Genomic DNA, 13,141 nt, shown 5'->3' with positions numbered 1-13,141 from the left:
GGCATAAGTCTTTCACCCTGGCTCAGCGGGTGGAAGTTAAGGTGGTGTAAGCCCCACAAAGGGGTGTTCTGAGGCTGTGGATGGGTTGCCTTTTAGCTGGGTTCCCTGAACTAGTACCCCAGTGGAACTTAACCTGCAAAAAAGGGCCGTGTACGTCAAATTCTTCCCAAATGAAGTTTGGAATGGGGGTAAATTAACCTAGGGTAAGTTTTGCCAGCTTACTGAAGCTGAAATGGCTCTGTTACTCAGGTTGCTGGTGTGTTGCTGTTCTCTCCTGCTGCAGTGGGTGAGAGGCAGGGTACATATTTGATGGATATTCATCAGGAAACACCCCTCCTTCCCGGTACAGCATTTCCTTAACACATAAACTCGCCTGCTGACATTCCACCTGTCAGGCAGTTGTTGAAAGTAGAACAGTAGGCAGTATTACTTGTTCTTACTCTCCACTTGAAAGCTATCCTAGCTTTTCCTTTTCACTCAGACTGATTCTTCAGAGTCAGAAAGGCATGGGTTCTTCACAGTGAGTGTTTAGGGCAAAACAAAATGTGATGTTAATTGTATGATTGTGGTTTGTTGGCAGTAAACAAACCACAGGTAAGCCATTGGGAAAGGTTTGGATGACCGAAAAACTTCAACCTATTTCAGAGCATGTTTCCTTGGAAGTAGTTTCCTCTAAGTTGAGTTTCACCTATTGCAAGCATGTTTAACAGTGTAGCTTAGGGCAAAATCCAGCAGTTACATATAATGATAGACTTCTCAATCACAGAGCATACTTGGGAGGGAGTGTTCTAGCAGAGAATGGTTATTTAGCCCTTCATGCTGTCTGCTTTCCCATCCAAAAAAATTTCTTCTCGCAACTAATTTTTATTTTATTTATTTATTTATTTAATTATTAATTATTAGTTTAAATAAACTAATTATTTTGTTAAATTTGTATACTGCCCTTCATGAAGATCTCAGGGTGGGTGGCAACATAAAAATACAAAATGGGAACACAAACTACATAATAAAATAAAACAAAGCAATAACCCTCCCCCCAACACATTTGGAAGGATATAGAGTTTTAATTAGCCAAAGGCCTGGATAAAGAGGAATGTTGTCTTCTGGTGTCTAAAAGTGTATGATGGAACTAGCTGAGATGGACCTACATGGGGGTTTGTTCCATCTTGCCTGCCATTCCTGTTCGTCTAGTTTCAAACCCAGTTCTTGCTCCCACGTTATTTTAAGACCTTTTGTACCATTCACTTCTGATTTCAATAAACCACGGTACAGTATTGAAATTAAACTCTTAGTATCTTAGTGCTTCACAAAACTTTCAGACTCTGAAAGTTTATGTATTGCCACGTCTCTAATACCTTTTGAATGGAAAAAGGAGAGCTCTACCTCCACAGTAGACTTGGCACTTGTATCTTTCTAGTTTTTCTTTAGTTTATCCTCCGAGATGCAAACATTGTCTATGTAAAAATCATAATACATTTCCTTAGCCCTAGTATAATAATAGTTTTTAAGAATATGCTTTCGTACTAACATTTATGGAGTATTTGTAATGTTATATGAATAGTGGATTGATAGTGGTAGACTTTCCTTGGTGTCAGAATTTTAATGTATTTCTTTCCATACAAGGAGGGTTTTTGTTTTGTTTTTGTTTTGTTTTACCAACTTTCCTTTTTAACTTTTAGAAAATGAAGAGGTCAAAGAAACTACTTTACGAGAACTTAAAATGCTCCGTACTTTGAAACAGGAAAACATAGTCGAGCTGAAAGAAGCTTTCAGAAGAAGAGGAAAACTGTATTTGGTGTTTGAATATGTAGAAAAAGTAAGTTTTTTTAAAAAAAAGAATTTAAATTTAGTTCGGGTGTTCCTAAACCTGAAACTAAAAAAAGAAGTTATTTTTATCCATCAAAAATTGTTATAGTTTTTATTCTTGCAGAAATAATATTATGAACAGCTCCTACTTGCTTGATTACATTATTCCACAAAAGTAGATGCCTCTCTAGCCAGAAGATAGCAAAATCAGTTGGGACTAGGAGGATTTAAAGTTGGACATGTGGGCTTGCAGGAAATAACCAAATTATTAGTGCATTCTTGAACAATAAATGAAGATATTCCTTTCTGACCAAGTAGTTCTTAAATTAAGCCACTATTCAAAAGTGGCAAAACTTCTTTTTCCAATCCTAACTAGTAGCTACTTCTACATTCAGTTATTTTTCTAGGAAATGTTTGTTTCTTAACCTGTAGTTTCACCACCTATACATAAGATGTGTTTTGCAAGAACAGCTAATATACAGTCTCCATGTGTACTCTGTATCCACGGGGCCTCTTTTAAAGGACTCACCCTGTATTTCTACTGTCTGTTGGAGACTGATCTTACCTATTTGACGTAACCAATGACAGACAACAGATATTAATTGACAGACACTTCCAGCATCTTGTAAGCCTTTTAGTAAGGAAAACTAGAAACCTCTGAGTAAAGTCTGGAGAACACAAGTTTGTAATATAAAATATAATTTGACTATATGGTGAATACCTAATAAATCCATATCCTAAATCCTTCATCAAAATCCTAACTAATTATTAATCATCTAGAGAGAGAGGGACCACTTTCTGTTTGACTTTATCCTGTGCTCATTCCTTTCAGAAGGAGCATGTAGTCCAAGGCTCGCTCCTGATCACACCATGGGTCTAATCCTGGGGACCAAATAATAGTCCAGGGATGATTAATGTAATAGTACTTACTTCAAAGTAAGCATGCATGGGATCACAACTTTAACATGTGTATGGTTTTCACCGTTAACCAACATCCCAGAGCTGGTAACAAATTGTGATGTGGGATATGATTTATAAAGTTACCCCAAGCAGTTTACTAATTAAAAACAAGGGTAAAACCATGCACAGCAATTTGAAGCAAGTATAAACAAGAGGAGGAACTAAAAACCCATTATCTACACAATTGCTTTCAAAAACCTGTTTAAGCAGACATAACAATAGAACAAAATAAAACTCTGTACTCGCTATAGAAAGCTGTGCAAAAGCACTTACAGCCAGGCATAGGCAAACTCGGCCCTCTAGATGCTTTGGAACTACAACTCACATCATCCCTAGCTAACAGGACCAGTGGTCAGGGATGATGGGAGTTGTAGTCCTAAAACATCTGGAGGGCCGAGTTTGCCTATGCCTGACTTCCAGCTGTTGCTTCAACCTCACCATTGATTTTGTTCTTGGATGGTCAGCTAGTGATCAGAATTACTTTTGCACAGCTTGGGCTGGTGTGCCAGCAGTACACTTCAATGGAAAAAGTAGATCTGGTCACTGTATGTGTCTTGATTACATTCTGACTGTTGCATTGTGATACACTTTATGTAAGGCCGTCTCTGAAAATTGTAGCTGGTACAGAGTACCAGTCTTTTCAGACCCAGCTTTAGAGAAGTTTTTGCTTTGTTCTGCCATACTGTAAATTCGTCCTTTTATACTATTTGTCTTTGTTTTAAGTTACAAGTCACTTAAATACTATTGCAAGTATTCTTGTTAAGTTTTGTGAAAGCAGAACCGATTTCTGTTGTCTTGTATCAGAACCAGAAGTCTTAACTAACTGCCATATTCTGGATTATTGTAAAAATTGAATGTGTGTAGACTTTTCTCTGAAATGAGGTTAGATTAATATATCTGTAATATTAATAAGTCATGATGTTGTTGCATAATTAGTTTTTTAAAACTTTGCAATTATGGTAGTAATCTAGATTAACTTTTTTTAGCCTCTAATATAATTATGCTTTAACTCATAGAATATGCTTGAATTGCTAGAAGAAATGCCAAATGGAGTTACACCTGAAAAAGTAAAAAGCTATATTTATCAACTAATAAAAGCAATTCATTGGTGTCATAAAAATGATATTGTTCATAGAGGTGAGTATATGAGAAATAAGAACACTTGTCAACAAACTTAGCTTTCCTCTAATGCATATTTTTGCCTCTCTTTGCCTTGTGAACTTCATTACCCTGTCCTTGGGCACTGAGGTGTATTTTTTTAGGAGCCATCTTATTTTCTGGGACTGTATTCCCCCCCCCCCGTATGCCCCAAAATATGTAACAGTGAGTCTCCCAACCCTCTAGAGCAGATTTTGCCAGTGCATAAAGGACTGCAGGGAAGGGCGGGGGAGGAAGGTCTGTTGCAAAGTCTGTTGCATGAGCCGGCCAGCAGTATTTGATACAACCCCAAAAGTAGAATTTGTTAACATTTTTTTTTTGTATTTCAAATAAATAGTGTGAAAAATAACTAATAAATCAGTTAATAATGCAGAACAAGTGAAATGCTATGATGCTAATTTTTTCCTATGCATTTATTATTTCAGATATCAAGCCAGAGAATCTCTTAATAAGCCACAATGATATTTTGAAGTTGTGTGACTTTGGTAAGGATTTTCATTTTTTGAAGCACATTCTTATTTTAAAAGGGTGTCTTGTTTTTATGCTCTGTATATTATGACTTTTAATTTGTAATTTGAACTATGTTTTTCTTTGTTTTGCTTCATCTGAAAAACTTTTCTTTTTAACATGTTTTGTAGGATAATTAGTTTCTACAATAAAAACAAAAATGTTTTCTCTTTTGCTAGTAATAGTCCAGTTCTTTGAATGGTTTGCCAGTTAGCATTTCAGTGCAAAAACAGATGCATATACACTCATACGCACACATGCATTCACCCCACAGTAAAAGTTGGGACATGAATGGCAGAAATTGTAGCTCCACCTGACTGGGACTCGACACCATTGAATTAAAGGAATTCTGAATAGATATAGGATTGTGGCCTAATTTTTTTGTGCTGATACAGAAGAATTACTTGAGCTGCCCTGAAATGCCTAAGTGTGTGAAGATACAGCTATGGCATTCTATCTAGTATTCAGAGACATAGTGTATATGATCTTGAAGGTAGTAGGTACCTTTTGTGACTAATAGCATTGGCAGTTTTAGTCTCCATGAATTGGTCTAATTATCTTTTAGAGCCATCTCCACCTCCTGTGGAAGTGAGTTCCATAGTTAAACTACCCACTGTATAGAGAATTACTTCCCCTTCTCTGTCCTGAAAATCCCACCATCCATTAGATGTTCCTGTGTTTTTAGTACAATGGTACCTCGGGTTACAAACACTTCGGATTACAGACTCCGCTAACCTGGAAGTAGTACCTCGGGTTAAGAACTTTGCCCCAGGATGAGAACAGAAATCGCACGCCAACAGTGCAGCTGCAGCGGGAGGCCCCATTAGCTAAAGTGGTATCTCAGGTTAAGAATGGTTTCAGGTTAAGAACGGACCTCCAGAACGAATTAAGTTTGTAACCAGAGGTACCACTGTATTATGAGAGAGAGAAAGAGAAACTGTTCTTTACCCACCACGCATGATCTTATATACCTCTACCATGCTCTCCTTAATTGCCTTTTCCTAAAGTAAAAAACCCCAAATGTTGTAACTTCCTCACAGGGGAGTTGCCTCAGACACTAAACATTTTGGTTGCTATTTTGAGAGCTCTGTCATATAAGTAATCCTGGACAGCTACAATAGCCAATAATTGTGGTATTCTTAGCCAAATACTCGTCAGTATTCTATTAATCATCAGACTCAGTATAATTGAATTTGAAAGCAAAATACATCAGTGTTTTTGAGCTTTTAGAACATTATGGCTGTAATCCTGTACCTGAGAATAAGCTCGGTTGATAACAGTGAGACTTACTTCAGAGTAGACTTGTATAGGACTGTTGTAAGTCTGTGTTTCTTAGCTTCTTTTGTAGAAGCGGTTTTCATTCTATGATTCAGGAACCCCCCCCCCTAAATTCTTTGGAAATTTACCAGTTTCACAGTAAAAATGACAGATAGGCTTTTCTGAAAGATTCCTTACAGATTATTATTTTTTGCCTGTAGGAAAGATTTTCTTTTTCCACTTAGTTTCTTACTATTATTTAAGAAAGAGTCCAAAGCTAACACATAAGTGCTTTTTAGAAGTGTTTGTCTGCTATGCCTTAAATATGCTGTGCTTTGTACTTATACAATGTGCAGTAGCTGCTTAGACATGTATTGTGCAGGTGCGATTTCTTGCTAGTAAAAATGTTGAGACAAGAGTACTAAGCATAGACTAATTGTGACAGATGCACTTGGCTATTATACTATGGTGTTTCATGCTCTAGTACATCTGCTCTGTTTTGAGACTGTTTCCCTCCCACAAGATTAGGCTTATTCATTTGGGCAGTTATGTAGAAGTATGCAGGGTTTTACTTAGACTACTGAAATATGAAATGTGTTTGCAAATGGATAAGTATCAAATAGTTCAGTTGGAAATCCATATCAGAGAAGTGGCCTCTAGCCCCATCCATAAACAAGAATTCATGGTAAGAATGCCCAGAAGCATATGAGGGCTAAAACTCACTATTCTGTAGGTTTGGCTTTTAAGAGAAGCAGCTCCCTTCCTAGGCAATAGTGATATTCTTGTTACCAGCAGTAGAATCCTGATAGAACGAACATTCGTGTTCCTACTTAACTGGATGACCCACTTCATACATTCCATAGAAGCAACAAGAAATAGAGCCAAATGACTTTAGCTTCCTTTCCCCACACTTCCAGGTCTGTGACGAAAGCAAGAGATGCATACTTGAATCCCAGTTTGCTGCCTTTCCCCTTCCACAGAAGGCCTGGAAAGGAGGCCTGTTTATGCTGCTTCTGGGTTAGCATACAAATGCCTTCTCTGTGGATCTGTTTTTCTGCCACTTAATGTTACATTACTCTTCGTGGAATAACCTACAGGACTTGACTTAACTGAAAAAAGAAGATCCTTTTGCACAAAAATTTGAAGACTGCTAATGTTGAATAACTAGTGGCAAGGTGGCTTTTGTGTGGAATGCAGTAAAACTGACATGCAAATAGCTCATAATTTTTTTTAAAAAAGAGCATTTAACTTAAAATGCTAAAATTAAATGCTAAAATAAATGTATATTCACATTCAAGTCATTTTCAAATTACCTTGATACAGGCTTTGCACGGAATTTATCAGAAGGGAGCAATGCTAACTACACAGAATATGTGGCCACCAGGTGGTATCGTTCTCCTGAACTCTTGCTTGGGTAAGTAATCTATCTGTAGGTAGTGTACCGTTTTTCAAATCTTATCCACTAAGTAGCATTTGGTTGCTAAAGTTTTAACCTTCAATAAGGAGCATATTTAATTATTATTTTTGTTGCTTATTTCCATTGGCTAGTTTCATAATCAGCACTAAATTGAAGCCTAATTTAGTACTGTAATTTCATCGTTCAGAAAAAAAAAGCAAAAATGTTTTTATAGGATTGGATTCTAATGAAATCTGTTAGCCTTACGTGTTTTGGGCCACAGATGGTCAACTTCTGCAGCAACTAGACTGTATATTTTGGCATCCGTTTGGAGCCCATTCATTTGAGCATTCCATAGAGCCCAGGAATGTGTGTGTGAAGAGCCCTGCCCAGCAGATATTCATGTGGCCTCCTGGTAGTCGAGCTTCTGATACCTCTGATTTATAGATTCGAAAACTGGGTCAGTTTTTCTCTCACTTTCTTGGTTTTTCTTTTATATACACATTCTCCAAGCATCTGGTCAGTTTGTGTGTCTTATTTCCTTACATGTTACCACATTATGTACCAATTACCAGCATCTGAACTTCCTGCATGCCTTATCCTCTTCCATTCTGGTCAGTGCTGTGAGAGTCACTATGAGACTGTCATTCACCATATGCAGTATTGTAGCTCAACCCTGGGGATTGTTCTGCCCCTCCCCATATTCTATTGTCTCTTACCTCTTGTCATTTCTTTAAGTCTTGGTCCATCCTAGATCTGACTTTAAATGTTTCTCTGCATTTTCTTTATTTCATAAAATTTATACACTGCTTTAATTGTAAAAAACAAACAAACCTCAAAATGGTTTACAAAAAGATAAAACACTAAAATCAAGAAAAAAATCACAGCCATACTTTAAAACATACAAAAATTAAAATATTAAAAGAAATTAAAATGACCTCAACTCAATTCAGCTAGCTGCTGCTGTGGAAAGTAAATTTAACCCCTTTCTGCCTTGCTGCACAGAGAAGAGAAAATCTCTTCTCTGAAGTTGCCATTTCCATCAGGGAAGAAATTCCGCATTGGTGCCAATGTGGGTTTCCCCCTCTAAGCTTTCAAATGGGGATTTTCCTCAGGGCCACAGCAGAGGAGGAAATTGTCCTTTGATACCTGCAATCCCAGTGTTCCCATTTTTATTTGCACATAAAAAGACCTGTTAAATGGAAAGGTGCATTTAACATCAGCCTGTGTTTCTGCTTAAGGGCTGTTCAACTCAAGAAAAAATGGTCTGGGCAATAATTATTGTGAAGTGGATGAGTGGGGCCCAGAAAATCCCATTCTCTCCCCCCTAAAATTAAAATTTCTGGGTAGGGTAATGCAGCTCTTGAATAAATTTTAAATTCATTTGAATACAATTTAAATGACACATATATACATATGCTGCAGTGTATATTAAGATACTTCAAATTTCACTATTTCTTGAGTTATGTGCTTCCAAAGTGTGGCTTTACTTTAATATGGATAAAGAAATAATTTTAGATGCTCCAGGTATAGCCCACACATCTTTCTCTCTTTGTAGTTATGATTATAATTAATATGGGTCATTTTTTGCACTTTAGCTGTTTTATATATTTTTTTCTGAGTATTGAAAACATTAGAGTTTTGAATTCCTTATATGCTACAGTGCCATTTTAATAAGCCTGAAAGAGAGCAGGGAAACCTGACAAATAGCTTATTATACTACCAAATATTTTATGACTTTTTCCCATGGTAATAACCTATAATTTCCCTTGACTTACAAGAATTGTAAAGCTTTTATTAGCATTACTATGAAGAGCTTCCTCTCTCTTACATTCCTGTTCATTCTTAAGATAATTTGTATTTTAATTATTTTCAAATAGCTTTCATGGTTGCATTTTAGTTGTTGTATTTGTTTTGTGAGTTCACAGTATTATTGAAAACCTTTGTTACTGGGTAGTAATACAAACTTAATAATAAGAGATAGCTTATTCCACTGCTGTTTGAACAGAACGTCTGTTCAGATATTATCCTTAGAGGGGTGTTCTCGGGAGTTGCTTGCTGCAGCTTCAATTTTAACATTTCTATCAGCAGGAGTAACTTCTTGGCTTCGGTGCATGTTCTGATGCACTTTGCAGACTCTAGTGGGGAGAGCAAAGCAAACAAAGACTAGTCCTGATTTGGCCTTTATACGCCAATATTTATGTGTGGTAAATGTGAAGAAAGCAACTGAAAATAAGCTTTCAGCAGCAGGGGACTAGTGTACTGCAGTATAAGGGGAAAGAGGTATACCCATCAACTGTTGCTGTTGATGTAAATTTGGGATTTATTTTTTGCAAGGGGAAAGAGAGTGGTTATTTTTAAATGTTTTTTCCCATTGAAGTAGAAAGCAGCAGTTACTTGTAGTTGGTTAGAAGGACAGAGGGACAACCAAGGTCAGATAAACATGGGCAGTGGAAGAACACTGTTGACTTTTCAAACACATAATGTGAAAGTAAAACAGTTACAGGTAGCAATAGTAGTTACAGACAGCCGTGCCTTAAAACAGGATCATTCCAAGCACAGAGGAAACACTGGCCATGGATTGTTATACAGTATACCGGATTTTCACCTTTTGAAATATAGCAACCCTATTAATGTAAGCTCCTGCCAGGTAATCACATAGTTTGCTCAGATAAAACTCAAGTATTTTGTCTCTTGGCTGTTTCTCATTTATGAGATCTACATACTGTTTGCAATTCTGGCAGCAGCAAATTGAACATATGCACATGCATATTCAGTTTAAACATGAGTCTCTTTTGTATCATTTAAACAATATTTGCTAGGAAGACATTCTGGGCATTCAGGTTTTTATTTTGTGGAATGTACCCATGAGAGTACATTATGCTTTGGTCTTGCTCGCAAACTTCCCACGTGCATCTAGTTGGCCACTGTGAGAACAGAATGCTGAACAAGATGACGAGTGGCCTGATTCAGCAAGGCTGTTATTATGTTCTTATTGCCCAATGCTTTTTTTCTGGGGGTACACAGGGGTATGCATACCCCTAAACATTTTGGGAATCTTTGTACTTTTGTTCATTTACTGTATTTATTTTTCCTGATTTGAACTATAAAATGGTGATTTTCTTGAGTCAAAATGAGAGTACCCCTAAACATTTTATTTTTTTTAAGAAAAAAGCACAGTTATTACCGACAGAAAATGGAAGGAGAGACCAGAAAGGCTTTCCTCAGCCACCTTGATTCTCCTAAAAACACCATCTTACTTTATCCTAAAAACATTATCTTACTTTCCGGATATGTAAGGCTTGATGCAGTACCTTTCTGCTAAGGTTGCTGCTTATGGTTAAGAAACTGGAAGTATAGAGTAGGAATAAATGGACAGTTCTCCCAGTATATGAATGTAGAAAGTAGAGTCCCGCAAGGATCAGTTCTGGGACCTGTGCTTTTTAACTTGTTCATTAGGAGTTAGGAGTGCGTTGTGAGGTTGTGAAGTTTGGTGATGATACCAAATTGCTCGAGGTAGTTAAAACGAAAAGAGTGTGAGAAGCGCCAAAAGAATATCTCCAAACTGGGAGATTGGAAATAAATGAATGGGAGATAAGATGAAAAATGCAATCTGGTGTGAGTTTGTGGATTGAAACAAAAAACACCAGATCTCACATATATGCTAATGAAGTCTGAATTGACAGAGACTGGCTCGAAAAATGGACCATAGAGTCATTGTCAATGAAGATACCACTTCTGCGGTAGTAACAACAGCTGTGGCACCCTTCTTGGAGGCCAGATCTGCTGCCTCCTTAGCAGCAGCACCCCAAGCCACATCTACAGAGGCCTTTTGGTGAATAGGCGGCGCTGCTGGTCTCCTCCCAGCCTTGTTCCCAATGAAGATATTTATTTTCCCCTTGTTACTGATGTGTTCCTGATGCAAATCTTCACTCACCCCTTCTTCTTTGGCGGCGGTTGTGTGTGGGCTATTTTGTGGTTAGCCTCAGGTGCCAAAATGCCTTTGCCTGCCTGGCCCTGATGCCTCTGAATACAGTCATACCTCGGGATGAATACGCTTCAGGTTGAGCGTTTTTGGGTTGCGCTCCGCGGCGACCCGGAAGTAATGGAACGCGTTACTTCAGGTTTCGCCACTCGTGCATGCGCAGATGCTCAAAATGACGTCATGCGCGGAAGCGGTGTTCGCATCCAGAGGTACCACTGTACTCATGGCTGGGAATCATAAGTTGGGAGAGTGCTGTTGCACTCTGGTCCTGCTAGCAGGCTTAAAGAGATCTGATTGGCCACTGTGGAAACAGAATGCTGGGCGAGATGGGTCTTTGGTCTAATCAACTAGGATTCTTAAAACAAAATGTTAGATTTTTTTTAAAAAACAAATTTTAATTTTTAATACATTTTTGAAGAGTTTATTGCTGTTTAAAATATCATTTTGGGTTCTTTTAGCTTAATTAATGGAATAGATGTGACTAACATCCTGACCTACATGTTCAGTGTACCAAAGACATTTTGTTCAGTTCAGCTGTAAGATCAACAAGAGCATTAGTAATTCTGATTTGGGGGGGGATATTTTTTTGAGTGAATTCCTATAAAAAGGCTGGCAGGTTTTGCCAAATTCAAAACCAGTTTTTCGATGGAAGTATGTACTTCCTCTGTATATTACCTTAACTATTGGTGCTCTAAGGAAAAGCCAATGAAAGGTGGGGGAGTGAGCAGAGAGCTTTTTTCTCTAAAGGATGAGAGACCCCTGATACTGAATTTCTTCCTAGATACAATACAGGGGGAAACCCTAAAACATTGATTTGTTAAATTTAATATTTGTATTAGTGTGCAAAGTAGCAATAACATCCGTGTGTTTTCTTTTCAGAGCCCCATATGGCAAGTCTGTAGATATGTGGTCAGTAGGCTGTATTCTTGGGGAACTTAGTGACGGACAGCCCTTGTTTCCTGGCGAAAGTGAAATTGACCAACTTTTTACAATTCAGAAGGTGCTAGGACCACTCCCTGCAGAGCAAATGAAGCTTTTCTACAGCAATCCCCGTTTCCATGGGCTGCGGGTAATGCTTAAATTAAGTTTTTCATCCATGTTTCCAGCTGGTGAATTGTTTGGACAATAGTGTGTACCAAAATAATTGTCCTGTTCAATAAATATTTTTGTAATGAGGTAGATATTTATAAATGTTTTTCCACTTCTGTTTTTCACTACTAACACAAGTGTGTAATTATGATTCATTAACATAGGTCCCTATGCACAAGGTCTAGTCGGTGGTGGGGGAAAAGAGATTTCCTAGTATTCTGTTCACAGCAAATTTGAAATTTACAGATTGGAAGGATAGATAGTCCATACTATATAGTGAATTAAATATGTATATTTCACAGACAAAATATGTATGTTTCACGTTTAAAATAATTAATTTAACATAAATAAATGATATTTATTTCAATATATTTTTTAAAAATGGATAAATATTGCTTGTTCTACACTGTGTAAGAGTTTCCATAAGTGTCAACACAGCAAGTCAAAACAAATTTTAACCTCTTAGCCTCTGTTACCAGATTAGAAAGAACATAACTTTTGAGCAGGACAGGACAGGTGCCATTGGCAAAAGTAACTTACCAAGGGTTCTTTCTGGAGATTAATAACAAGAGATAGCAGCATAAGCAGTGTTTTATCTTTGGCTGGGGGCAATCACTCCTTTACAAAAAGCCCATTATATTTATGATGTTTAGGGAAGTTTTTAATGTTTGACATTTTATTGCGCTCTGTTGGGAGCCGCCCAGAGTAGAAACCCAGCCAGATGTGCGGAGTATAAAAAATAAATTGTTATTATTATTAATTTATATTTGATGCAGCTTGTTTTACCATCTTCCATATAATAAAATGTTCCATCCTCAGAAAGATTTTATCTGGACAACCAGAAGAGCCCATCTGTTGGGGAAATCTTTTAAGATATTCTAAGACTTCACTGCATATTTAAAACGTTAAAATAATCTGCAGTAGCATAGCAACTTGGGTCTGCTCTGAGTATGACTAATGTTGAACATCACCCTCTTAGTTAG

At 37.4% G+C, this 13,141-nt stretch overlaps 1 protein-coding gene across 2 annotated transcripts in view; it reads left to right on the top strand.

Annotated features, from left to right (window-relative positions):
• Positions 1–13,141, top strand: part of CDKL5 (cyclin dependent kinase like 5) — a 66,021-nt gene that overhangs the window by 26,557 nt on the left and 26,323 nt on the right. For both annotated transcript variants that reach the window (XM_053387121.1, XM_053387120.1), the window contains exons 5-9: positions 1,680–1,816; positions 3,783–3,903; positions 4,350–4,409; positions 7,012–7,102; positions 11,949–12,138. In XM_053387121.1, coding sequence (XP_053243096.1) covers positions 1,680–1,816; positions 3,783–3,903; positions 4,350–4,409; positions 7,012–7,102; positions 11,949–12,138 — 599 coding nt within the window. The remainder of the gene's footprint in view (positions 1–1,679; positions 1,817–3,782; positions 3,904–4,349; positions 4,410–7,011; positions 7,103–11,948; positions 12,139–13,141) is intronic.

Source organism: Podarcis raffonei, chromosome 4, assembly GCF_027172205.1.
Source record: "Podarcis raffonei isolate rPodRaf1 chromosome 4, rPodRaf1.pri, whole genome shotgun sequence".
Lineage (NCBI taxonomy): Eukaryota > Metazoa > Chordata > Lepidosauria > Squamata > Lacertidae > Podarcis > Podarcis raffonei.
This window is presented reverse-complemented; position numbering and strand designations above follow the sequence as displayed.